The following is a 26,381-nucleotide window of genomic DNA, read 5'->3' as shown; positions in this document are numbered from 1 at the left end:
TACTGGGTGGTGAAGGGGGTGTATTTTGCATGATGGATGGGAGTGCACATTAGCCACCCACCAGACAGTCTCGGTTCCTGATGCATGTAGTTCAGGGATAGGAACAGGAACACAGGATTGCTATTCCCAGCTCCCACTATTCCAAGCTATTCGCAGCTGAAGATGAGTTTAAGGGACCTGAAAAGACTGATGCTAGAGAAGAGGCAGGTCTTAAAATAGAGATTCCCAGATGGCCTGGGACATGGTCCAGAGTTCAGGTGTTCAGAATTTAAGACTGGCCTTTTCCATAATAACCTGCAGGTGTGACACACTAGATTCCAGCTGCTGCTGACAAAAATGCAGAACCCATGCTCTTCTTTGCATATTGCAAAAGTTCTTGATTGCAGTGGAAGTGCTGGGTCTCTCCCCTAATTCTCATGTCCACCCCATTGCTAACTGTAGTTACTTTGCTCTGCTCCTGTATGGACAAAGCTGCTCACTGATGTAGAACCTTGTTCAATCTTTACATTTTAAAAAGATGCCTGTATGTGATAAGAAGTCCACTGTGACTTTTTTGTTTTCACTTCACATTTTCTAGAACATTGTTATCATCAGCAGTAAACTTCCTGGGGTTGTTGTCTTTTTGCCCACTGCATTGTAAAGCAGGAAGGTCAGTGCAGTGGAAAATGTACATAAAACCAAATTGGTATATTCCCATGAAGACTATAAATGTCAGTTGTGATCACTACAATCTTAAGTGCCTAATAACTATAAATGGCACTGACATTCCAAGTGGGGAGAGGTCCCTGAGACCCAAAAAAGGTTGTGTGGATGAACTGATGAAGAATTATGGTCATATGTAGGAGGGGATGAGATGCCATTCTAAGCTAGCAAAAGTGTTGGCAGAGAGCACGAGGTAATACTGCACATGGTGAGTTTGGGAAAGTACAGGAAGACCAGAATGGCCAAGACAGGGACAAAAGAACCACCTAGAAAAAGAGACCTGGTCTGCATTCTTTCATCTGATTATTGATATAGAATATATTATTTGGATTAAAGTGCTGGTCTAGAATCTTAATTTTGCAGTAGTATACAACTAGATTAATTCACACTCTTAGAACAGTTTTAACAGCTAACATTTACTAATTGCTTTCTACATGCCAAGCATAGACTAAGTGCTTTACATCACTCTGGGCCCCCATTTTATAAATAAGGACACTGAGGCAGAGTTAATTATCTTTTCAAGGTCAAGGAGGGGATAAGTGACAAAGGTGTTAAATCCAAGTGCATGATTCGAGAGTTTGGGATTTTCCCCAAGAGGTTATCATAAAAATCCAAGAAAATGATGGAGTGTGGTGACCAAGGTCTCTAATGCCTGGGACTTTCACTTACAAGCTTTGGGAAGGTAACACACCCTGTGCCTTCGTTTTCTCTGTGGATGCTAACACAGGTCCTATATCATGGAGTGGAATAACAAGACTGCAGATCTTGCTCCGAAGGGGTTGGCTGCTATGAGAGCTTGGGGAACATCTCAGCCCTAATCTTCTTGCATGAAAAAGAAACAATGAAGGCTCAGAGATAGTAAATGGTTTGTTCAAGTACAAAGTTGGAATTAGGATAAAGTGCTCTTGTCTGTAAAAAACAAGGGCCCTTTTCTCCACAGCAGGCAACCTGCTAAATCAAAATGTGTGGTCACACCAAATGGGCTAAGGTTTGCTTTTGAAATAACTAAGAAAAAAAAAGCATTTTAAAATAAATTCTACTGCTTTGGGATGGAGAAATCATGGTAGAATTTAATGTTGTATAATATGAAGATATGTGTTTGTGTGTAGTGGCAGATTTTGTTTTGTTTTGTTTCTAAGTAGACAACTGGAGTATTCAGAATTAGTTCCTAATTCTTCACTGCTGTATTTTTAATATGTTTCTTCCTACATTACAATAAAGATGAGTGTTGACTTTCAAATACAAATTGTTATACATTGCTAATCCCAGGCCATCTTTTGTACCTGTATTTATCCAACAACATACAAGCAGGCTTGATATTTATCCGTGATCTCATGATCCTTTTCTGAGACCTCCCCTGATTTCAGAGACACCAAGAAATCAGGGTCCAGGGTTGGGGCAGCCCCTCTGCTGCCTGGTATCCCTACTCATCCAGTGGCAGGAGGGGGCTGGGGTGGGTGTGACTTCTCAGAGGGAAAGAAGAGAAGCCCTGATCTCCTTCTAGATGCCCACTAAGTCCCAAGCAGAGATGAAAATATTAGGGGCTGCCCTAGTAAATGTCTGGGCTGGGACACCAGTGTCTACTCTGGCGTGGCATCTCTGGGACCTCCCTACTCCCCTCCCCCCCCCCCCCCCCCCCGACAGCATCTTCCTCCCCTACCTCCAACTAATTTATTTTCTGATCTATTCTGAGTTTATTTTCCTCTTAACCCCTGTCAGATTTCTACTTGGCAATAAATTACTTTTAGTAGTTTTTCTGTGAACTTAAAGTGATACATACAGCATTTCCTTTCAGTGTCATTGTTCAGACTCTGCTAAATCATTGCCTCTTATAGATCTATATTAATTTTTTATCTTTCTGTACTTGAAGATTCTTTGTATTTTAAAACCTGCTAGTTTTGTAATTTGGATAAATTAAAAAGGCAAAGTCTATATTTGCATGGTGTTACCCAGTTCATTAGGCAAATATTTACTGAATTTCTCCAAGAGTTCCTGACACTGTGGATTGCAGTGATCTGGACAGTCAGACTCCTTCTCTGGGGATCCTTAGGGTGAGTTCTCAGGGGAGGGCAATGGATGTTTATCAACCAAAGTCCTTTGGGCCATAGTAGAGAGTTTGGCTTGAGTCAGAACCCAATGGAAACTGCTATGGAAACACGACTGGTGACATGATCTGATGATGTGAGCATTAGTGTTGGTGGGTCATATCTTGCAAAGATGGGGAAGGAGGGATAACAAGGGCAGGAGGGAGAGCACTTAGGCCCAACATGTTTAATTCCATCTCTTGGTTAGAAAAGATAGAAATCTTGAGGCAGGCAAGATAATTCTGCCTGTTCCAAACCACGAATCTGAAAACATCTCCCTAGATAGCATTACATTAACAAAAACACCATTACCAATGCCAGAAATTCTTACTTTTCATTTAAATGCGTTAAAGCCCTGTAGATTGCATTCCAAGGTGTTGATGAACATACTCATAGCATAAACATACTCTAGAATTTCCATCTGCGTTCCACAAAATGTCCCATCAAATGCAACTTGCTTTCTGAGATGAGTGTAATGAGTTTTACAAGAGGGCGAGTGAAGAAGGCCTGAAGTAGAGGACGATGTTAATGCCCTGTCCTGCCTTCAGACCATAGTGGAGAGCCAGAATGTCCCTGTCGCTGTCATGGATGGAGTGATGCCTTTGAGCTAGAAGAGTTTGGAAAAAAAATTCTAGAGAAATGTATAGGTATTAATCAAGTAGCAGTACATCCAGAAAGAGAATGAGGAAAGGAACAGCTATGGGTAGCATAGCTGATCTATTTTAGCCAAAAGGCAAAGCTATTTTATTTTCAAAAGGAAACAGAGGTTAGCTTTTAAGTTGTTGTATTCAAGAACTATTCCAGTTGTAGGCAAGATTTATTTTGCTCAATGTATCTCTTTTTATAGAAACCATACCTTTCCCTTCACTGGCCCCTGTAAGCCTTAAGTTAGGTTATGACCGCAATTTATATGACAAAAGGTTTGCAAATGCAAAATTTAGGGAGAGTGATTTTTTTTTAATGCATAGAGCTTTGGAAATACAACCTAGATTATAGGTGGAAGTTCAATTAATGTTTTTGAAAGAAGAAAGACCTACCGAGTCATCTGTTCATTGCTCAGAGCATATTATTCTCTTTCCCAGCTTCCTGAAGCCTTATCAGATTTATTGTATGTCTATATATATATATACTGCTTCTTTTTTCTAGTTGGTTGTGCTGTTTTTCAAACACTACAATTCATCACTATTAAATTATTAGTTTGTATTTACTCAACCTTTTGTAGAGTCAGTCTCTATGGTAAGAATGTGCTGCTTGCACATTTTAAAAAAAGTATCTTTAGGATGAAATTTTTTCCTTGAATTCCAAGTATTATCTTCAAGCATAAAATTTCTACAGTTCCAATGTTCACCACCAGGCGCAGCACCAGAACACTTCCTTTGTCCTTTATTAGTTCACATAATAGAAATGCAGTAGTAGGGTGGGTATCAGGACCGGTATGAAATGGGTAATGTCCTAGTGATATCATTACATGATTTCTTTCTGTTTTTCTATTTTGCTATGTGCATCTTCATGTTACAGTGGACTCTGCTTTTTTTTTAAAAAAATAAATTTTTATTGATTTCAGAGAGGAAGGGAGGAGAGAGAGAGAGAAACATCAATGATGAGAAAAAATCATTGATTGACTGCCTCTTGCACTCCACCTACTTGGGATCAAGCCCGCAACCCAGACATGTGCCTTGACCAGGAATTGAACTGTAACCTCCTGGTTCATAGGTCAATGCTCAACCACTCAGCCACTTTGGCTGGGCAGGACTCTGCTTTCTAATACAGTATGGCTGATAACAACTCCTAGGGTTATAATCCAAAGTGAGAGAGCATTTTTTCCCTACTATGGAACAACCTTGGCCATTTAACTGTCCTTCACTATCTGCCCAGTCAATCCCTGGACAGTAAAGATGGGCTCGTGTTGATAGGCTGAGGGCAGACAGAGCTTCCTGTTGGAGGTGATGGTGAATTTTCTCTCACCCAACCATGATTCAGCTTAGGGATGGAATGGATCCCCCAAAATAGAAAATGGAATGGATTTGGGGGTGGGGCAAGCACTGCATTCAGTGAATGCTTTAGCCTCTCCTTTGTTCAAGTTCTGATTTAGAAGAATTCTGGCTGGCTGTGAGGTACTCTGTCTCTGCCACTTACACTTTCTCAGCTGCCCTGTGTTCAGAATGCCTACTGGTGCAATGATTGCCTCTACTCCCATGAAATAGCCTTCCAGTGTGGTTCCAAGGAAACCTCCTCCCAATGCAAGGAAAGTAGAAGAGATGTAGGAGGAGAATAATACTCTTAGGAAGCATGGCAGGTAATAAAATTGAGTTTCTTATTTGGAGATTAAGAGGATCACACTGAACAGGCAGAGTCAGAAGTCACACAACCAGCAGCAGTGAAGTAATCCAGCTGTGATTTGGTGACATAAATGTGTGTGTGTGTGTGTGTGTGTGTGTGTGTATGCAGATACGTTTGTATATGTATTTATATATGTATCTAGTGCATATGCAAATATATTTTTTTCTTACTTACAGGAAATTGTATGTGTATTTATAATTTCAGTGCAGTAGGAGAAGGAGGAAGTTGGTTAACAACTCTGTCTCTTCCACTTGACCTTAACTTTTAACTCTCTTAGATCTTGGTTTGTGGTTGTAAAGTGGTCTGTAGTTGTGGTAGAGAGTTGGTAACTTTCTGCGTTGAGGAGAGTAAAAATGTGGGAGTGGAGAGGGATCTTGAAGATGACCTCCTCCTCCATCCCTCTCCTTTAATCGTAAGTGCCAGGATTGTTGCTGAAAAGTCTTGAGTAGCTTTTTCCTGGCTTCCCAGCTCACCAGGGAGTAAATGATCTGAGCTACCAATTTCAGTTTCTCCTTTTAAGAGCCTTCTTAACAATATTTGCTGCCTGTGTATTCTCTATGACAGGAAAACTTGTTTGTTATAATCTGCTTTACCAAGTAGGGCTGTTTAGATATTTTTTAGTTCCCTTATACAGAATTTTGTCCTTACTAAATGGGATGTATGGGGTAGGAAACATAATTAGATCCTAGGATTATTTTGTATTACACAAGGTTAAGATATAAAATATATAGATAACTCTTTCACTTTTTTAGGTTTAATGCTTATATATAAAATGAGGAAAATGAAAAACCTTTCAAGAGTTATTTATTATTCATAATTTCCATTAATTTAGATTGATCATCTCTGAGATTATGGTAGACACATTTTGTATAAAAGCCCTGAAATCAATGACTGGCTGTAGGGTACAAAGGTCTGTAACTGTATGACTTTAGACTGGGGTTGAGCCATGAAGCCACAAAAATTCAAAGGACATTACTGCCTGTCTTACCATTATGTTCTCTATTGAAAGGTGAAGTTGTTTCCTATACTCTTTCCCTGCCTTTAAGACCCTGCAGTAAAGTAGCCTTTACTGACAAGATGGCTTGATCATGGCATTGGTTCTAACACACTATCTGTGTCTGGCATATGGGACTTGGAATGAATGAATGACTGAATCAAAAGAGGCCGTAATGAGTGTATTGACACCAGAGGCTCTTGATGCCAGGAAATGAACACATGGCTTTGAAGTTGCCCCATACCATGCTGATACAGCACTGCACTTCAAAAAGATCTCTTCTTGCCTTTCCTTGTGCATCTGATTTAAGCAAAGAATGGTCTTCTCCTGATTTTTGGGCCACATCAGCCCTTCAGAATTTTGGAGGAAAATGATTGGTACAAATTATAGTGATGTTGTTATTAGCATAAGACTGTCTTTTGTATGACTTACAGTACCTTTGAGCCTGTCTATGATCTGATCCTCTCATTACTCGGCTCAGAGACCCAGCTGTGAAGCACCATTTGTCAGCAGCAGCAGCACCTGTCTTTGTGTCAGCTGACATCTGTGTTAACTCTGGTGGAACCTCCTGAAGGCCCATAGGTGGGTGTTAGGCTGGGGGAACAGCCCCTGCCTTGCTACCTTTAGTGAAATATTGCCTGGACTTTTCAATGTGAAATGACCTATGATGGTGTGCCAAGTGCTCGCTTTTACACAAGTGGGGAGAGCCTTTTAGAACTTATTGCTGCTAATCCTTCTTTTCCACCCATAATAACACTGCCATGCACTGAGACTTGAGTAAATGTTCATATGATAGCATCAGGGTGGAATTTTCTGCTTACTTTTGCAGAAAATGGTGTTGAAGTATCTGCTGAGTTAAATATGACCCCACCCTCACCTCCTTCAATTCATGTCCTTCCTGGAACATTAGAATGTGATCTTATTTGGAAATAGAGGGATTATAACAGATGTAATTTTGTAGATGCAGGCACAGTGGAGTAGAGTGGGTCCTTAACTCAATATGGCTGGTATTCTTGTAAAAAGAGAACAGAGATACACAGAGGGAAGATTGGCCATGTGATGACTGAGACAGAGATTGGAGTTACGCTGCCATAAACCAAGGAATGCCAAAGATTGATGCCAACCACCAGAAGCTAGGAGAGGGGCCTGTTGAAGATTCTTCTAGAGCCAGCAGGGGAGGCATGGCCCTGCGGACACCTTGATTTCAAACTTCCAGCTTCCAAGACTATAAGATAATAAATTTCTTCTATTTTAAGCCATCCAGTTAGTAGTGGTCATTTGTCACAGCAGCCCCAGGAAGCTAATACAGAGTATATATTGCATGTCACCACTGGGAACCTGTGAATTTTGCCAGTTCTGTTTTGCATGCTGAACACATCGTCGTTGTTTAATGACTCATTTGGGGCAAACAGAGATTTGGGTGATACCTGTAAGGAAGGGATAGTGTTTATTAGAAACATTATGGGAACAAGGATATTTCAATAGGAAGAAATTTTCAGTTTATTTACTCAATCAGACCCTCATACTTATGTTCTTAGTGCATATGCCAAGGAGAGTGCTTGCTTTGGGATGTAGAACAAAGCAGGTACAAAACCTATCCTCATGGAGTTGAGGATCCAGTGGAGAAGACAGACACGGTTGTTTGCAGTCAACCTAGATATTTTTCACATCATTATATGAAAAATAAAGCAGTCACACTAAACATCAATGGCATTGTGGAAACCAAATAGTATTTGGGAATATCATCTAATGATCCTATTTAAAAAGTTTGCCATACTTCTATTTATGTGTCTGTGGTTTATCTCCCCAACTCAATGTGGATAACCTTGCTTTTTCCTACTAATCATAATCCTTTGCATACAATGGGTTTATTAGCATGTAGTTGAATTAACTGAATTATTAATTATGAATATTAATAGGGAGGATGAGTAATAATAGCTAACACCTATTAAGTATCTATTACATGTAGATAACAATATAAGCAATTTACTTATTAATCTCCTTTTATTCTCATAGCTATTCTATTATTATATTTAACAAAACCCATTTTGCAGATGGAGAAACTGAGGTACTCAAAAAGTAAGGTAACCCTCAAGCTCAACCAGCTAGTTTAGTGGCAAAGTCAAGATGCCAGCCCAAGTAATCCAAGGTCAGGTCCCTGCTCTCCAAGGCAGCACATTATGCTTTCCACAGAAGGTAGCAGGTGGCTGCAAGAGGGCTATGTGGGAATCATGCCCTTCCCTTCCCTTCCCTTCCCTTCCCTTCCCTTCCCTTCCCTTCCCTTCCCTTCCCTTCCCTTCCCTTCCCTTCCCTTCCCTTCCTTTTCTTTTTCTTTTTCTTTTTCTTTTTCTTTTTCTTTTTCGTAATCACAGCCTCTAAGAGTAATGCAGAAAAGACTGGTTGTAATTGAGATTATTGTCTTAGTATACCTTCTTTCTTCACCAAGAAAAAAAGTGATAGTAGAATGTGGAATGATTACTGATCAACTCAAGTTGTTTCTATTTAATTATTTCTCCTTTTGCCCTTTGGCTTCTAAGCTATTGCTACTGAAATGATTAGATAGCCTTCAGGGTTGTGTGCATTTCAGCCGTGGACTTGCATTTTACATCATGGTTTTGCTTGTGTGGTTTGGGAATGGGATGTCCCCTGCTGCCCTCTCTGACTTGAGGCTGAAGCTCTTACATACATGTCCTAGAGGGAACATGAACAGTCCGCGCATATCTGGAAGGAAGGGAAGGCCCAAGTCCCGTGGCTGTGCTGTTCCAGTCAAGGCCCCTCAGGCTTCTGCAGGGCAGAGCTTTGTAGCAGGGGTGTGTTCAGAACCTAAAGCCCCACGTCTGCCCTGTGAACACGTGCAATGTGTACTGGTTGGTGTTCTCAGTACCAGCCACACAGCCCTGCCTGGAGGTAATACAATACTGGGAGAGATGGTTCCCTTGCATTCCATTCCTTTAACCCTTAGCACTCTTCCCACCCAAGGGATGCCACGGGGTGGTAAATGGCTCTCAAGGAATTGCTGACCCAGCAGTGGGCTTGTCCCATTTTTCCCTCCTGGAAGAACTCTGTGTACTTTGTTCATCTGCTCCAGCCGCAGCCCTCAGGATCTGATTTCTTCTGGAAACAACAAGCGTTAGAAGTTTGAAAGCTGAGAGCCACCAGTGGTCAAAGCCACCACCCTGTCATTGCAGTATTATTCACAATAGCAAAAAGGTGAAACACCCCAAGTGCCCATCCGTAGGTGAGTGAATAAACACAGCGTAGTATACACACACAATGGAATATTATTCAGCCATAAAAAGGAATGAAGCCCTGATATGGTCTAAACTCTGGGTGAACCCTAAAACATCATGGTAACTGAAAAAAGCCAGATGCAAAAGAACAAAACTATTGTATGATTCCACTCATGGAAATGTCTAGAATAAACTAATTTATAGAAACAGAATGCAGATTAGAGGTTATCAGAGGCTGGGGAGGGAGGATTGGGGTGTTATCACTTCATGGGTACAGAATTTCTGTGTCAAGTAATTTTGGAAATCATAGTGATGGTTGCACAACATTGTGAATGTAAATAATGCCACTGAATTCAATACTTAAAAAATAGTTCAAATGACAACTTTTGATATGTATATTTTTAAAATAATGAAAAAAGCCAGCACTCTGCATCAGGTCTTCTGTTTGAGTAGGGACTGCGTCTCTAGCAATGAGGCAAATGGGAAAAGTGCTCTTGGCTTTTCTCAGGCGGCACGTAAACCCCTTAGAAGGCAGCCTCCTAGGGCCGTGGTCTGCAAACTGCGGCTCGCGAGCCACATGCGGCTCTTTGGCCCCTTGAGTGTGGCTCTTCCACAAAATACCACGGCCTGGGCGAGTCTATTTTGAAGAAGTGGCATTAGAAGAAGTTTAAGTTTAAAAAATTTGGCTCTCAAAAGAAATTTCAGTCGTTGTACTGTTGATATTTGGCTCTGTTGACTGATGAGTTTGCCGACCACTGTCTTAGGGGAAGGGAGTATCTTGTTCCCTAGCGCCACCCTGACTCCCCCAGTTACAGGAGCGTGTATCCTGCCCAGTGACCCCGCAGTCACTTGGTAGGTGCTTTGGGAAACTGTAGTAGCAGTTCCAGTTAGGACATTAAATTTCTTGGAAGGAAAAAAAACCAACAATCCCAAAACAGAATTCTAACAGTTTTTTATTTCACTTCCTTTCTTACTCTTGTCATTCTTAGCCCATACACCAATCATCACCAGGAGAGAACTCAGAATAAAAGCAAAAGCATAGGACACCATCTTCTATTTTTTTGCTCTCAATAAAGCAAGGCAAAGGGCTCAGGGTTCGATTTCTCTTTGTTTCACTCTATTGAAAGGTCTTCGACTCTGGGGATTCATCTATTAAATCTCTTCCTTTTGTCCTGAAAGAGCTAATGTGCTTTCACAATATGTGTTTTTTCCTAAAAACTAATATACATCTGGGTCAGAGATTAAGTCAGATCATCCTTTGCAATAATGAATATTATTCTTCTATATGTATAGACATTTGAACTCTCAATCAGAGAAGGTAAGAAAGTAGCTCATAAGATAACAATCAGGAAAATAACAGTGGATTCAACAAACAGATATGACCTGCCATTCCCTTGATCTAATTCTGAAATATTGAAAATGATTCTCTTTCCATTGGTGTGGACACTTAATATTAAATCAGGCACTCATGTTGCTCCAACAGCAGCTTGAAAACAAGGTAATGGAGAGAAAGAGGAAATAAGTGGCTAAGCCCTCCACATGGGTTTACATGCCTGTTTGTGGATTTCATATGAGAAGTCTGAAGCTGAAGTCCACAGGAATGAATTCAGTGCCTATAATCTGGAATTGATATAAGGAATCAATTTTGCAAGTGGTTTCTTGGACTCTTAGGAATGTTAGAAATCATAAGACCCATTGATTCATTTTTTTGGTCAGGTATTGACTGATATTTTCTATTCCACTCTTTATATTCTTTGTGTTGTCAGTAAATCACAATGGAATGTCTGCCTGTCTTATTTTAAGTATCTGCATTTGCAGAATCAGCCTGGGCACTGGAAATGAGAGAAGAGAAGAAATTTATTTTACATATGGGAATTTTTTTAATTAAAAGAGACTTAAAATCCCTCTCTAATAGGATCCCCATTTAACAAACATTCTCTTTCTCTTCAAACATTGGGAAAACGTGGCCCATTCTAACGGAAACCCCAAAGGATGCGGGATTGGAATAGAAGACTAGCACATTATTCTGCCAGCATTCCTGGGTTAGTCATGTGTCTCAAGTGACCTAAATGATTGATCCACCACTAATTTCTCATACTGTGATTCAGAATCATATGCCTGTGTTAACTTGTTACAGATAATATTTGCCATCTTCAAGTATGTTAGTTATTCTTCACTTGCTTTGACATTTATTTGTATTTGATACCTAATTTTTCAATTGCCCTCATTTGTCCTTTTAGTCTCTAATAGGGAGGAAATTAATAAAGTGCAAAATTTTACTTTACCAACTTCAACAGGCACATTTCTGATAGACTAATAACCCTGAATGGCCAATAAACAAACAAACTTTCCTGTAGGTAAAGCAGTTAGATAGAGAGCATAACTGTCAACCTTGCTTATATCTGAGGGATTTCTGCTGGATATATAAGGTTTGTATAATTTAATTTATATGCACATAGAATACTATGTGCAAACAATAGTAAAGCAGCAATTAGTGTTTTAAATTTCATTTCTGTCTCCTGGTACAAATCGAACTGTGACAAATGGGTCAATATTAAACAATTGCAGGGTGGGCTGTCGCTGGCATTGCACATAATTGAATGCTTTACAAGCCATAAATTATTTCTTACCCATAATAACCTCCAACAAACCTGAAAGTGGGTTCCCCATTTTAGTAGAGGAAATAGGTAGTTGTTTGTTGTTTGTTTTTATTCCTGTTTTATAGATGAAAACAATGAAGCTTAGAGCGTTTGACAGGTTTTCTCCTGACCACCTTGTTTAAAAGTGGTAAATGTGGAACTTAAACTCATGTGAGTCTGACAGTGTGATGGACATTTTCATGTGTCAACATGGCCAGTTATTTAATCAAACACTATTTGAAGTTGAGAAATGTAGGCAGTCCCTTCCTAATCCAATAGCTGGTCTTGCAAGAACATTTGCATATTGTACATTTCTGATTTTGGCTATTGGAAGCCAAATATCACCCAGTTCTTTTCCTATGAGCTCCTCCTGTAACATTTAATCTGTAAGAACCCCCCCCCCCCCCCCCCGCCACACACACACACACACAATATACACACCTTTTCCTTGTCCACTTGAACTCCCTGGAGTGTTGGTTATGTTTCCAGAAACAAGGCTAAAGAACAGAGCATGTTAATAGTATCTGAAATATGAGCCCCATTATACTAAGATTTATTGAGTATTCCCTAAGTGCACTATCCTAGGTGCTATATCTGGATTATTTTATTTAATGCTCAAAACAGTCCTATGAGGCAAGAATTGATTTTCCCTACCCTGGTTATAGCTAAAAAAAATAAAGCCTAGAATGGTTTAATAATTTTCCCAACACTTCTAAGTGGCAGATTTAGATGTAAACCCAGCCTCATCACTCTATCAAGCATGTCAAACTTCGGCCCATGGGCTGCATGCGGCCACAACCAATACTCATTAATGATTACTCATTTATTTCAGCCCTATGTATTCAGCATGTCTCTACGTTTCTATGAAAATTGAATCTTTTGTTTTTTTTGCAGCCCACATAAACTGAAACCTTGTTTATTTGGCCCGTGTTAGCCTTTGAGCTTGGCATGCTTGCTCTAGATCCTATACTACCCACTGCAGTCTGCCTGAAGGCGGGTGATAAACTGTGAAGCCATATTTAATACAAGATCATCTACAGTCAGTCCTTACTATCTGTGGATCCCGTAGTTGTGAATTTGCATAATCATTAAAATTTATTTGTAACCCCCAAATCAATAGTCGTTCATGTGCAGTGTGGTGACAATTTTGAGTTGTCCAATGTGCACGTTCCGAGTTGAGGTTAAACAAGCCCCATGCTGCCTCCAGGTTTCAGCTCTCATGCTGTAAATTGGTGTCTTTGTTGCTGTCTATTTAGTGCCACATTTTTTCATTTTTGTGCTGTTTATTGATGATTTCGCTACTTAAAATGGCCCCCTTGCCTCATGCTGAAGAGCCATCTGTGGTTCTTATGAGCAGGAAGGCTGGGATGTGCCTTACACGTGTTAAATAAGCTTCATTCAGGCATGAGTTACAGTGCGGCTGCCTTGAGTTGAATGTTAATGAATCAACAAAATACATTGAATAAGATGTCTTCAAACAGAAATACACCCAAAACAAGGTTGGGGGTGACGAAAAGTGACCAGAGGGTCGCAGATTCCTAGTCCTGTGTTTCCCTTCAGAGCAAAGATCCAGCCTTGTCAGTGTTTGTAGTGACTTTATAGAATATTACTACCATGAATAACAAGAATAGACCATATTTATGTCTCTATTATCTTACTTTCCATAATTACTTAAATCATTAAATAGCCAGGCATTTAAAATTGTACTTATTGATGGGCATACATTCTCAATGCGTCAATATTACTCTCAAAGGGATAAAAATTGGGGGCGAAAACTCTTAAGCATTTTATGTAAAAGCAGAGATATACACACAGCACATAATATATGCACAGTATGTCTGTGGTATTACAGTTTTATTGTGGGAGTAACTGCAGAAAAAGTCTAAAAGTATCCTTGGGGGGAGGGCAATAATAAAATATGATTGAAAAACACAGCCATAGAGCATACTGAAAATATGATGATGCACCTAAGGTATTTACTGGAGTCCACAGCACAGCATGCACACTCTATGTTAGCTATTATTATACATATCATTGGTAATATTATGTTTCCCCGATCTTCTTTCCTTTCTTCAGTCACCAGCATTTCTTAAACTGGAGTTTGTGGTCCTCAGAGAGGTCTGCATACACATTTTCAGACCCGTCTGAGAATTTCCTCTGAAATTTGTTATTTTATTTTGTGCTTTCCTTTTGATGATAATCTTAAAAATAATAATTGTGTACTGGTTCCCCTTTATAACAGAGTCCTGCCTTATGGTTATGTTGTCCAAGTTGGTACCTGTCTTTTAAGGAAGGAGTTCTGCTTCTGTGGTTATGGGCCAATAAGGAATGAAAGAAGAGCAGACAATTAAACATGAATGACAGGGTCAGACCAAGTGAAGGTCAACTGAGGTGGCATCGTGCTGCAGCAGGAAGGACTCTCTGAGTTCTAGCAGAGAGGCTGAGTCCTCATGCAGCCTGAGGTAGCAAGGATATGCCAGAAGCAAGAGAACGTGGGCTTTAGCAGCCGGTACAACATTCATGTTTTGAAAGGCAATTTAATGTAGGCAAAATAACATCATCTGCCACATTAAATTAATGGTGTTAATTGGAATTTTATGGGCTTTATTGTTTTTGTGTTTAATTGGTTACTTTGTTTTTGTCTTTTTGTTGAATCAGAGCTAACACATATGGAGTTTGTTTCTAGTTTCCCATTTGTGCATCACTAAGTAACAATATACTAAAAATAATTTAAGTCTGTATATCCGTGGTACCCAATAATGCTTTTTTACTGAAAAGGAATGTTTGCAGGTTTGAAGAGTTCTGTAATGGACTCATAGGATCATAAACTATTTGAACTGCTAGAAATCACTTAGTCCATCCATCTCCCCATTTCCCCCACCAGATGTGGACACTGAGCCTCCTGGAGGGGAAGTGAATGTCCAAGGTCAAAAAGCAAGGGGGCAGCAGACTGAGGTCAGAGGTAGTTTGACATATTTCTAACTAGGTATCGAGTCCAACATGTCAACCCCTTCCAAAGATCAACCATGGCAGATGAATGGCGACCACAAAGGCAGGCTAGACATAAACTAATGGAGAGTTACTGCCCTGTGGCTCACTCTGAGGGAGGAGGATGTGGAATGGGCAGGGATGATGGGAATAACAGACTTGTTATAACAGAGTCATCAATCACAATGAGCTTCCCAGGTGATTTCACCCATGAACTTGGATTGTTCCATTATTCTCAGCATTAGCAAACAAGTCCCCGAAGCTCTTTAAATTGCCCACTGGTGCTTTTCAACTCTGTTTTTAGCCTGTAATCTTCTGCCACCTAACTGGGGTGTATACCACTGTGTAGGGAAGACTGTTGGAAACCAGTGTTTCTCAGCTGCTTGTAAGAGTTTTAATCATAACTTGTGTAGTGAAAAGAGTTCATTGTGCTATAACTGGTTGGTCATTATATTAGTTTTCCATTGCCACATGACAGATCACCACCAATTTAGCAGCAGCTTAACACAAGATACATTCATTATCTCATTTTCCTTGGGTCAGAAATCTGGGCTGGACTTTTGTTCAGGGTCTTACAAAGTTGCAGTCAAGATGCTGGCCAGGGCTGGGCTTTCATCGGGGGCTCAAGTCCTCTTCCGTGCACACGTGGGTATTGGCAGAATTCATTACTTTGCAGCTTTAGGACTCATGCTGACTTGCTTCTTTAAGAACAGTGGGATGTCTCTCCTCCAGACTCCTGTAAAGGGCTTATCTGTTTAGGTCAGGCCTACCCAGAATAATTTCCCTTTTGACTCAATTCAACTCATTAGGGAATTTAATGGCATCTGCAAGTTCCCATCTGCAATGGAATTTGTCTCAATTCTAATCCTCTTACCATCATCATATTCCGTGGCTTGGTGGCAAGTTGCAGGTCCTGCCCATGCTCAAGGGGAACAGATTACCACGGGCAGGGGCACTGACTTAAGCCATTCTGGTCGTTACAAGAAAATACCATAGAGACTATCTATAGTGGTTTATAACAACAGAAATGTGAGTCTCACATTTCTGGAGGCTGAAAAGTTTGAGATCAAGGTGACTGGTGAGAGCCCGCTTCCTGGCTCATAGACGCCATCTTTTCTCTGTTTCCTCACGTGGGCAGGGAGCTTTCTGGGGGGTCTCTTCCACAAGTTCATTTCATGAGGGTGCCATACCCATGACCTAACCATCTCCCAAAGGCTAATCACCTCCTAATACCGCCACGTTGGTGATTAGGCTTTAGAATATGAAATTTGGAGAGGCACAAACATTTAGTCTATAGCAGGTGCCATGGGCGTTATCTTGGATTTCCACTCACCATGGTCATTGGCACTTCCATCACTAGGCAGGGAGTATGGTTCATATTTCTGGACTTTCATGGAATTTTAGAGACTATTTAGCAATAATGTTATATATGCTCATATCAAAAGTCAGAAGAGTACAAACTGAGCTATCAGCTGAAGTAAGATTATTTAGATCAGGGGTTCTCAACTTCAGCACTACTGATGTTTTGGGCTGGATAATTCTTTGTCGTGAGGGGACTGTCCTGTGCATTGTAAGATGTCTCTAGCTCCTTACCCACTAGTGCTAGGAGCATACCCTCCCCTGTTGTAACAACTAAAATTGATACCAGACATTGCCAAATGTCCCATTGCATGGAGGAGCACCCCTGGTTAAGATTTACTGCATTAGAAAAATGACACAGTCTTTTCTTCTTCTTCTTCTTTTTTTTTTTTTAAAAAAAGAACTTATTAAAACAGGGAATTTTTTAAAGGTGATAGAGCTTCTTTGGAGCAAGTAGGCTCTTGCTCCTCAGATAATGCCTCATTCTTAGATTTGCATTTGTCCTTTATTGGAAAATGCAGTTTATAGCTGCAAATAAAAAAATCAATACTGTGGATGTGTTTCGCACATGTACTTTCTTAGTCACATGTACGCCAAAATTATATTACGTTATCATATTTGACTATGTTTTATAATCTTGTCGGAGTTTATAGTCAAGCAAGATTATAATAAGACATTAGTTTTACTCTGACATGGGTCAGGCATTTCCCAAAAGATATTTAATGCATAAGGCAAGAAACCTAATAAACTCCTTTCTTGGTGTTATTGGCCCTTTCTTGGAAACAAGCGATGTGGCTGGTATGGGACAGAGTGATAGGCACGGTCTAGTTCTGAAATTACAAAACCCAAAAGCTGCTCATTTCTGTTTTCTCTAGGCAAAGGCAGCTCAAGCATCTCATCCGACGTGAGTTCAAGTACAGATCACACACCAACCCAAGCCCAGAAGAATGTGGCTACCAGTGAAGGTAGGCATCTGGTCTTCATTATCTCTTGCCCTCTCTTCACAGTGCTGGCTATTTTTGGAAGGCAAATAAAATGTGTGAGTCTGAGTTCTGTTCCACCAAGTGGGAGCATATGAAAGTCTTAAAAATGAGAAGGCAAAGGTTTTCCCGAGTTTATTTTTTGTTGTGCTGCTGTCATTGTCCCTTAAAGTTGTTGCAATGGAATTTAAGTGTCTCATTTCTAAGGCAAATACTATTATTTTGTGAAAATATAGCTGGCTGACTTTGGAGAAGCCTTTATGAATACATATATATATATTCAGTATAGAAAATGTTCTGATTGTAAAATCCTTATGCTGAAGTTGAAAGTTGTGCAAGAACTTTCAGAATAGGCATACCTGCATTCAGGATTGTGACAATGGGAAGGTCATAGTCATGTGCTTTGTAGACCTCTTACTAATCACCAATATCTGATAGTAGGAGAAGAGGTTTGTTTGACTATTTAGAGAACAATTGAAAAAATCCTGCCTATCAGGACAGAGATTGGTCACATTGATATTCTTGATGAAGAATCTGACTATACGTAGTTACAATACATCTTGGAATTCAACTGCTTCCCAATAAATACCTAGTTGAGAAGCTTTTGAGTTATTGCTTACTTGTTTGAGTGTGGAAATAATTGTTTCTGTGGTAGTTATTTAGAGGAAAGTTGACCCTGTTATGGAATCAGCTCCTTTCATTTTAATGTTAAACACAATTAAATGACTTGTTTTCTGAAGAGTACTTTCTAAAGTAATTGTCGAATGAAGATCTAGTGTTAATATATCGATGCCTTTTATAATGAAAGACTCTTTGGAAGGTATCACCTGATTTTCATGACACTGTATAAAGCCCGCTTTCCTCAAGAAGACAGCGTGTTACGGAAACAGTCTCCAGTCTTTGTTTTGGAGGCAGACTTTCTGCTGCTTGTGATGTGGGGGAGCATACTCATGGCCTGATGTTGGTCATCTCAGCTGTGTGACCGCTCTTGATCTGTGCTACAGTTCATGCATTCATGATGATGCCTTTCCTCTGCTGTTTATCTTCTCTTCGGGTGTTCTTTGACTTGGTGTGTTTCAAGTAGCACAGAATTACCTTCTGTGGGTTAATTATCCCCAGACTGATGCATAAGTAGCTTTTATAACTGGATTATAGTCCCTTGTGTTTAATGCTTTAACATTGTTTTACCCACACAGTAAGGCAAACAGATTGGGGCGTTTTTCTCTGTGCAATGAAGTGTCAGGTACCAATCCAATTTTAATTTTCTGCCTGTTAATTCAAACATGGGCATTAGATCATTCTTGAAATTCAGTTAAGGTAATGTGCGAATCAGGTAAATTGATTCTAGACGTTCACTTTTGAGGCATTCATTCTTTGAAGCCAAAATGGAAATCACTTCAATGTAATTTATTTATGATCCTCTGTAATCAGAAATCTATGTTTTGTAATATTACCACTCTTTTTCCACCATTATTTTACAGTCACTTTTGTCACAGTCCTTTGTCTAATTTGAGTGGCTGTGAAAGTAGAAAGTTAAAAATATGTTAAATAGTCCCTCTGTGTTTCCCTATCTGGATTTAAGTTATGTTAGTATTTTTTCTGCTTTTCATAAATAGAAAGTATAAAAATATGTGAACTCTGTTGCAAGGGTTGGGGGAAGGGACTGTGGGATTTCATGCATTTAAAAAATCTGCTTTTTATGCCTAAAATTACTCTCTAGTGATTTACAATTTTTATTTTATTTTGCCTTTTCCTTTGCTGTAGGCCCAGCCAGTATTTTGTACATTTTTATCAGAATGCATTCTCTATCATGCTGTGGGTAAAATCAGGAGAGAAAAATGGGAAAATGTGATGTTCATATGAAACGAAATTTTTAGCTACTGGGCTAAATTAGTATGGAATTTTTTTCCCAACTCTTAAGCGGAAGAACACCATCCTTGTGAAAGACATTCATTATATATTTTGCATATCTGAAAAGTTATAAAAGAAAGTATTGTTTTTCTATTTGTTTGCATGAATTCTTTTAGCTAATGTTTTTAATGAAAATTTAAAAGTGTTAAACAATAAATTAGGTGTGGGTATTAGTTACATTAAAATGTATTTTAGAGATGTTTGCTGCATGATTGGTCTCATATTGCTTACAATTAAGCAATTTTAAGCCTGGCTTTTCAAGATGGAAGCGCAATAGCCAAGGCTAACTTTCTTAATGCAGGGATGACAGAGTCCTGGGGCCGGAGCAATTATCACATCCTCCAAACTTCATAGAGCAGATTTACCTGATGGTGTGTGTGTGCATTTCCTCCTACCAGAAAACACCTGTACACAACATTCTGGCTAAGAAACAGAAGGTGTATTTTGATTTCTTAGAGATGCTACAGAGGAGCAAACTTAAAAATGCTTCTCTGATTCTCTCCCCACTGTTTTCTAGAACTATGCTTAAACTTTGATACGAAGAAAATATTGAGTGAGTGGTATACTTCCAGAAGCCATTGGATTATGGTTATTTTCTTCAGTTCCTCAATCCTCTTATGATATTTCACCTCTGAATTCCTTAGTATTGTCTTCAGGAAGCACAGCCTGGATCCTCAGTTATAAGGCCTGAGTGATACTGATTTCTAAGAATAATATCTATTGTGGAGGATAATACTCAATTTTCCTTCAGCCTTTGAAAACTGTCTATACCTTTAATAACTGAGTTGGAAGCCTTGTGTAGCAGTGTGGGACTGACTTCTCCCTGATTGACTGGATGGGGAAGGTGGTTGTTGTTGTTGGTAATGGTGGTGTGTGTGCGCGCGTATTTGTGTCCAAACTTCACAAGATAGCTAATGTCACAGGCATTGTCTCTTACTAGAAAACATGTAGGTAACCACTCTGTGCAATATATGATGGCAGATAAACTTCGGATGTGGGAGTTGAGGGAAGGGAGGGGCACTCTCATAGCCTTCATTTAATCTAAGGCTAGTGATAGGAACAAAGATTAACTGTAGACAAACATGAGGGATCTTACTGGGGAGATGACAGTGTTCTAAAATTACATTGTGGTGATGTAACTGAAATGCAGATTCGGCTGCCTGCCACAATGAAAGCCAAACTCATGATACAAGTTCTGGTGCAAAAGAAAAGAGGTTTATTCAGGTGCTATGACCTAGGATAGTGGCGGACTCTTGTCTCAAAGACTATTCCTCCCTCCTGCTCAAGCCCACAATTTTTATAGGGAGAGGGAAGGGAGGACTTTTTTTTCCTATCCTATTATTTTGCTAGCTTTTGTCTGCTCTGGCCCTGTCCATTCATCTTTCTAGCTTTTGGCTTACGTGGGCCATAACCATTCATCCTTCCAGCTTTTGGCTAGAAAGAATACAGCATGTTGTGGAAGCATGTCTCCAGGCTTTGCTTTGGAGACAGGTTCTCAGTGTAAGAACCTCCCCCTGCACTGACCTGGCCAATGGGGGAGACTCCCTGGTGCTCCCTGACTGGACAGTATCAGGCTCAGTGAGGAAGAGGTGACTGCAGGACCTGGCAGGAAATCTAGGGATGCTGAAGTCCTTAGCCCACCTCCTGAGGCTAGATACAGTACTCCAGGGAAGCTTGTTGGAGTCTGCAGGGAACCCCTACTTCCCGACACACCTGCATCCTCTGCGTAGGCCCTGTGCAGCCTGCCCGAAGTGGCCAACCAGGGCTGTGCCCACCGTGCTGCCAGCTACCCACACTCGAACTGAGTGTCTAAGGTAACAGTGATAGTTGCTCAACTCAGTAAATTTAGTAGAAATCATTGGATTGTGTATATGAAAAAGGGTGTTGGGGGAGCTGCTGTTTCTCAGGACCTTCACACTTGTATCTAAACCATCACAAACTATCCTTTGCACATGCTGTTTCCCAACTCTGGGAGGAGGTCGTGAGCAAGAGCCAGAAGACCTGGTAAGTGGATGAGTATGAAATGCAGGGCTGCCATCTAAATGCTGCTCTGAGATGCTCTGACCTTGGGGCCAGAACTAGCATGACAGCCATCATAATGAGTCTTTGGATTCGTGTTTATAGATTTGCACTTGGTACCTGGTCAGAGGTTTATTCACCATAGTACATATTCTCCAATGAAACTCTGAAGACACAAGAAATTATAGACCCACAGGTTTTATAAACTTCTTTTTTTTTTTCTTTAGCTTTTTCTAGACAGTATCTAACCTCAGCTCAGACTTTAAGTATTCTAGCATCCAACTCTAATTGTTGAGGCATCCCATTTATTCACCCTGTGTCTTTACTAAAGGACTTGCGCCCCTGCTATCTATCTAATGTTCCCACTAATCCAGTTGGAGTCATAAGGCTGTTGTTACCTTGGCATGGTGGGCATAGATGGTGGTACAATTTGGTTTTGACCCAAGAAAGAATGGTATATTGGACCCGATAGTAGTGTTCTTGTCCTAAGCCTCAAGCAAAAGTTCTGTGAATTTTAATTTTGTGACTCTAAAGCCACGCCCCTTTTAAGAAATTGGCAGCCTGTAGTGCTTTCTCCCTGATAAGTGGTATAGGCTTCCTTTAATGCCCATTATATTTCTTGTGACAGTTTACTAGAAAGTTCCTGATAACCTAACACTGTAGGGGGTTTGGGTTCAAGTGCAGAAAGCTGGAAAATTTCCATTTTTCCAAACAAAATCTGCATTCCAACATAGTAAGCTGCATGCAGCATAATTCCTTCCAGTTGTGTTTTGTTCTTTTTCTTCCACTTTTTTTTTCAGTCATCTTCATCCACACAGTGTTATCTCGTATACTGGAAAGAATAGGCTTTGACCTTTAGCTATGAAAGTAAGGTCCAGCCCATGGTTGGAAAAGAGCACACAGCAACCAGCCTTGTGTCAGAGCAGTTGTCTTGGGTTAGATCAGGGCTGGGGAACGTCTAGAGAAATCATTTGGTCTGGCCCTGCCAAGGCATTAGGGGTGAGTTAATTAAATGTTTGATGAAATATAGTAGGCTAATTTTTAAGTTGATAATTTTGTATTGCCCTTGAATGATGGCATAAATATCAAAATGGACCTTGGCAGGAAAAAGGTCTCCATCCCTGGGTTAGACCATGAAGATGCTTCATAAAAATAATAAGCTGAGTTTGGACTTCTTTCACAGAATGGAGGGTATGTGGATGTGGGTTTAAGGGTGGCATCCCAAAAACTTAATCTTCTCTCCAGCTGGAGGAAGGTGAAACAGTTCAAAGGCCAACTCAAATTGGCTGATGAGGAGTCAGCTTCATCCAGTTGTTCTTTAGACATATTCAAGTTCAGATATTGAATTCAATGACAACTAAGTTTATAGGTGTAATGGCTGTTTATAAATGTTGGTTATCAAGCAAGACAACCATAGAATCATAGAGCTACAAAAGGCCTTGGCATTTTTCTGATTTAATATAATCCCACTTTACAAAGAAATACCTGTGGCACAGAGAAACAAAAACATGTGTTCGAGATTGTACACCTAAAAATTGTCCAGCTGGAATTGGACACAATCGTATTTTGGTGAGAGATGGTCAAATTAGGAAAAAGCATAGCCTTTAAAAAAGCCATTCCCTTCTGATCATGAAACTATTTAATTCTTTTTTGTCCACCTGATTTTTAACTGCCTATTTTGAGCTACTTGCAGAGCTGGGGCAGGCTGTTTAGAAAAGTTTGAGAAGGATCGTTGAGCACAAAGAGATCAGTAGTTCCAATGGGAGGAGAGGATCTGCATCGAATGGTAAAAAGATCTTAACCTACTAGAGTAGATTTGCTTCTTACCTGGAGATGGAAACACTTCTTTTAAAGACAACTCATGACTTTAACTTAGCCTTTCCGTAGATTCATTTGTGAAATTACTTGTTTAACTCCCTGAAAGAAGGTCATTTTTAAAATGTTTCATTTGAGCCATGTGAAATGAGTTGATTTATAAAAAAAATCTGTGGTAATACTTTTTCCTGGAAGTTAAAATCACCAGTTTATTTATATAGTCATGAGTTCTCATGTTTTCAGTGCCCAAATTAGACCAATTCTAAATAGAGTTATTTTGAAAATTCTTAACCATCTGGCTTTGTTTGTATTCTCATTGTCTTATTATATTCTTTCTACTTCTTGAGTGTACCCCTCAAACAAAATTCATAGGAATCACTCAGGAAGAAAAAGATGATGCTTTTAATTCAAGGTGGATTCTGTTTTCCAAAAAGCCTGTTTGATTATCCAACAAATTGAGCAAATATTTTGGGAACACACTATTTTGGGCTCTTTCTAGCACTTTCAGGAGCATTATTGCATTCACCTTTGTTTCAGCCTCTGTTGCACTTCTCTTGAGAAGTAGATATAAAAGTTCCATTTGGCAGATGATAACAGGGAGACTCAGAAAGAATCAAGGTGACCCAAAGTCATATAAACTTGGTAAGTGGCAAAAATAGGCTATGAGCCATGATTTCTAAGGTTAATGCTTAATGATTGCCTTGTAAATATCATGAAAATCTACTGAGGATTTCATACTAATTGTTTTTATAAGTTTATATAAAAGTGTATCTTGAAAGTACTTAGAGAAGCTTCTTTTCAAATGCCAACTCATAACTGTGTCTAGATTGCTGATAGTATACAAGGAAATACTTTATTGGTCTATGTATAGTCCAGAAATTGACTTTATTTATTTTATATTTTAATATATTTTTATTGATTTCAGAGAGGAAGAAAGGGAGAGAGATGGAAACATTGATCAGCTGCTTCCTGCATGCCCCGCACTGGGGATTAAGCCTCCAACCTGGGCATGTGCCCTGACCCGGGAATCGAACCGTGGATGACCTCTTAGTTCATAGGTCGATGCTCAACCACCAAGCCATACCGGTCAAGCCAGAAATTGGCTTTTAAATCCTTAGCTATAGAAAGCAAAAGTCAATATTCTAAGCTGCTTTTATATTAGGCATTCATTTTTAAGTTAAGGGTACATAACTGTACCCTTAACATAGTACACTAGAAAGACTTGCGGTTTGAAATTGACATTTAAGTTAATCATGATGTAGGGTCTATAATGTATGTAATAATGTAAGAGTACTGAATGGTTACATTGCTTGTTTTCCCTTTAAAACTAAGCCAAAGAATTATATTTTAATTTTAAATGTATACAAGTAGAAGATAGCAGTCTCAGAGCATGAGCCTTGGAAGACTGGAACATACCTTGAAGCAGACTAAGAGAAAAGAGAGTGAAACATATGACACAGGAAGAGGGATCAAAAGTGAAGAACTGGAAAAAAGAAAACGACACTAAAGAAATAGCTTTAAAAGTAGTTATAAAATTATACCTATTCAAGTTGGAAGTTTGGGTAGGGGACCTCATGGGAGGGAGGGTTTCTGAAACATGAAATGTAGTGTTAGGACCTTTTACTCTGTGCACGAGGAAGGTGATGACTGACTAGTATAAAGATTTACTTTGCCTTTAAAAATTAAAATTTAAATGTAACCGCCTCTGAACATTTCAGGATCCTTGAGGAAAGCTTTTACCAGGATTTAGCTGTTGAAACTTAATGTGTTTTGGTAATTAAATGAACAACTCACTGCTTCGTGACCAAGTTTCTTGTATTGTTTAAGCTACTGCATAATGGTAAGTTAGGTGACTTTTGAAAGATTGCACCAATTACATCTTGATTTGAGCATGTTACAGATTCAGGCTGCCCAGTTTAACAAAGAAGTCAAATGTTCATCTGATGATTAACTTCAGCAGTGGAAAGCTTAGCAGTGAGGTAGCCACAAAATTGTTATGTAAGCCTACAAAAATATACAGTGAAATTCTAAACAGCATCTCAGACTCAAGAACTAAGTTTAATTTCTTGAGGGAATTATCTTCCAAAATGGATCATCCAGAATGGCAAAAATGTCATTTAATGGGCTCAGAAGGAAATTAGGTTTCTGTGTATGTGTGTGTTTAAGGACACCTTAGAGTACTACTTAAGATATCCAGAATCTCTCAGTGTCTTTATGTAGAGTTGGGAGGGAGAAAAATTAGATCTTTAATATTCTAATCCCATGGCCAAATTATTCTGTGTTCATTTCTTTCACCTACATTTTGTCTTTTGAAAAAAAAAGCACTCAATAAATAATTGATGTATTCCAGCTATAGGCATTCTGGTTCATCTAAGTACAAATAAGCGTATTTGTAATGTAGGCTTGTATTATTCCTAAAATATCCGTAATTTCAGTAATTTAATTCAATGGGAATTTATTAAAGGATGTAATCTATGCTCAAATACATTCCTGGGCATTTATGGGGTACACAATGTATGTCACTCACAAACTGGCCACACAGAGAATGATCCCTACCTTCAGCTGTGTTTTCTTTTCCTTGAAAATTAATTTTGGGTTTACTTGAATGGATTAGGTAGGACATCCACCCTATGGGTTCTGAGTCCCCATCCTTTCCTATTGTCTTAAACAAGCAGCCTTCATAATATTGCTGTTAGCTATTTGGTTTCCTAAGGAATTTGACTTTATGGCAGAATCCACTGCTTCCAGAACCTTAGCAATGCTGGGGAAAGTAACCACTTAGGAAATAGTTAAATAGTAATTCAGGTGATATAAGGTTGTGTCCCAACACTTGATCTACAGAAGTGCTGTTATTGGAGAGGAAGAAGCTGGGATGGGGAGCAGGGGTAGGCATCATGGCAGCCAGGGACTTGGTGTTTTGCTGTGTGAGTAGAAGGTGGGAGGGCAGAGAGGAAGATCTAGCTTGGTGTGTAAGGTTGTGAAGAGTGGGGAAAGCGGAGGCTTCTAAACAGACCACCTCCCGGAAACACTGAATAGGATCACAAGTGTTTTGAACAACCAGTTTTCACTAAAATATTTAGTTACGAAGTGGCTGCATAGACTTTGTACTAGGTTTTCAATGGATCATACATAACTGGAGACATCAGTGACAAACAGGCTATCACTCTATGACACTCTGTACCCACCACCTTTCTCTGGATCACTTAAAAGGATTTATACTAATGATCAGACTTCTGAACCCCTCTAAGGCAAGAAGGAATGTGGAGGAGGTTGTGTGCAAATATTTGAGGATAAATATCCTGCTATTGGAAATATTTGAC

General features: G+C 39.6%; 1 protein-coding gene across 2 annotated transcripts in view; it reads left to right on the top strand.

Annotated features, from left to right (window-relative positions):
• FBXL7 (F-box and leucine rich repeat protein 7) overlaps positions 1-26,381 on the top strand; it is a 319,270-nt gene that overhangs the window by 82,083 nt on the left and 210,806 nt on the right. For both annotated transcript variants that reach the window (XM_079796486.1, XM_079796485.1), the window contains exon 2: positions 17,212-17,301. In XM_079796486.1, the coding sequence (XP_079652612.1) occupies positions 17,212-17,301 (90 nt within the window). The remainder of the gene's footprint in view (positions 1-17,211; positions 17,302-26,381) is intronic.

This window comes from Cnephaeus nilssonii (assembly GCF_951640355.1).
Source record: "Cnephaeus nilssonii genome assembly, chromosome: 2".
NCBI lineage: Eukaryota > Metazoa > Chordata > Mammalia > Chiroptera > Vespertilionidae > Cnephaeus > Cnephaeus nilssonii.
The sequence above is the reverse complement of the archived record's forward strand: the minus strand, read 5'-3'. Positions and strand labels throughout refer to the sequence as shown.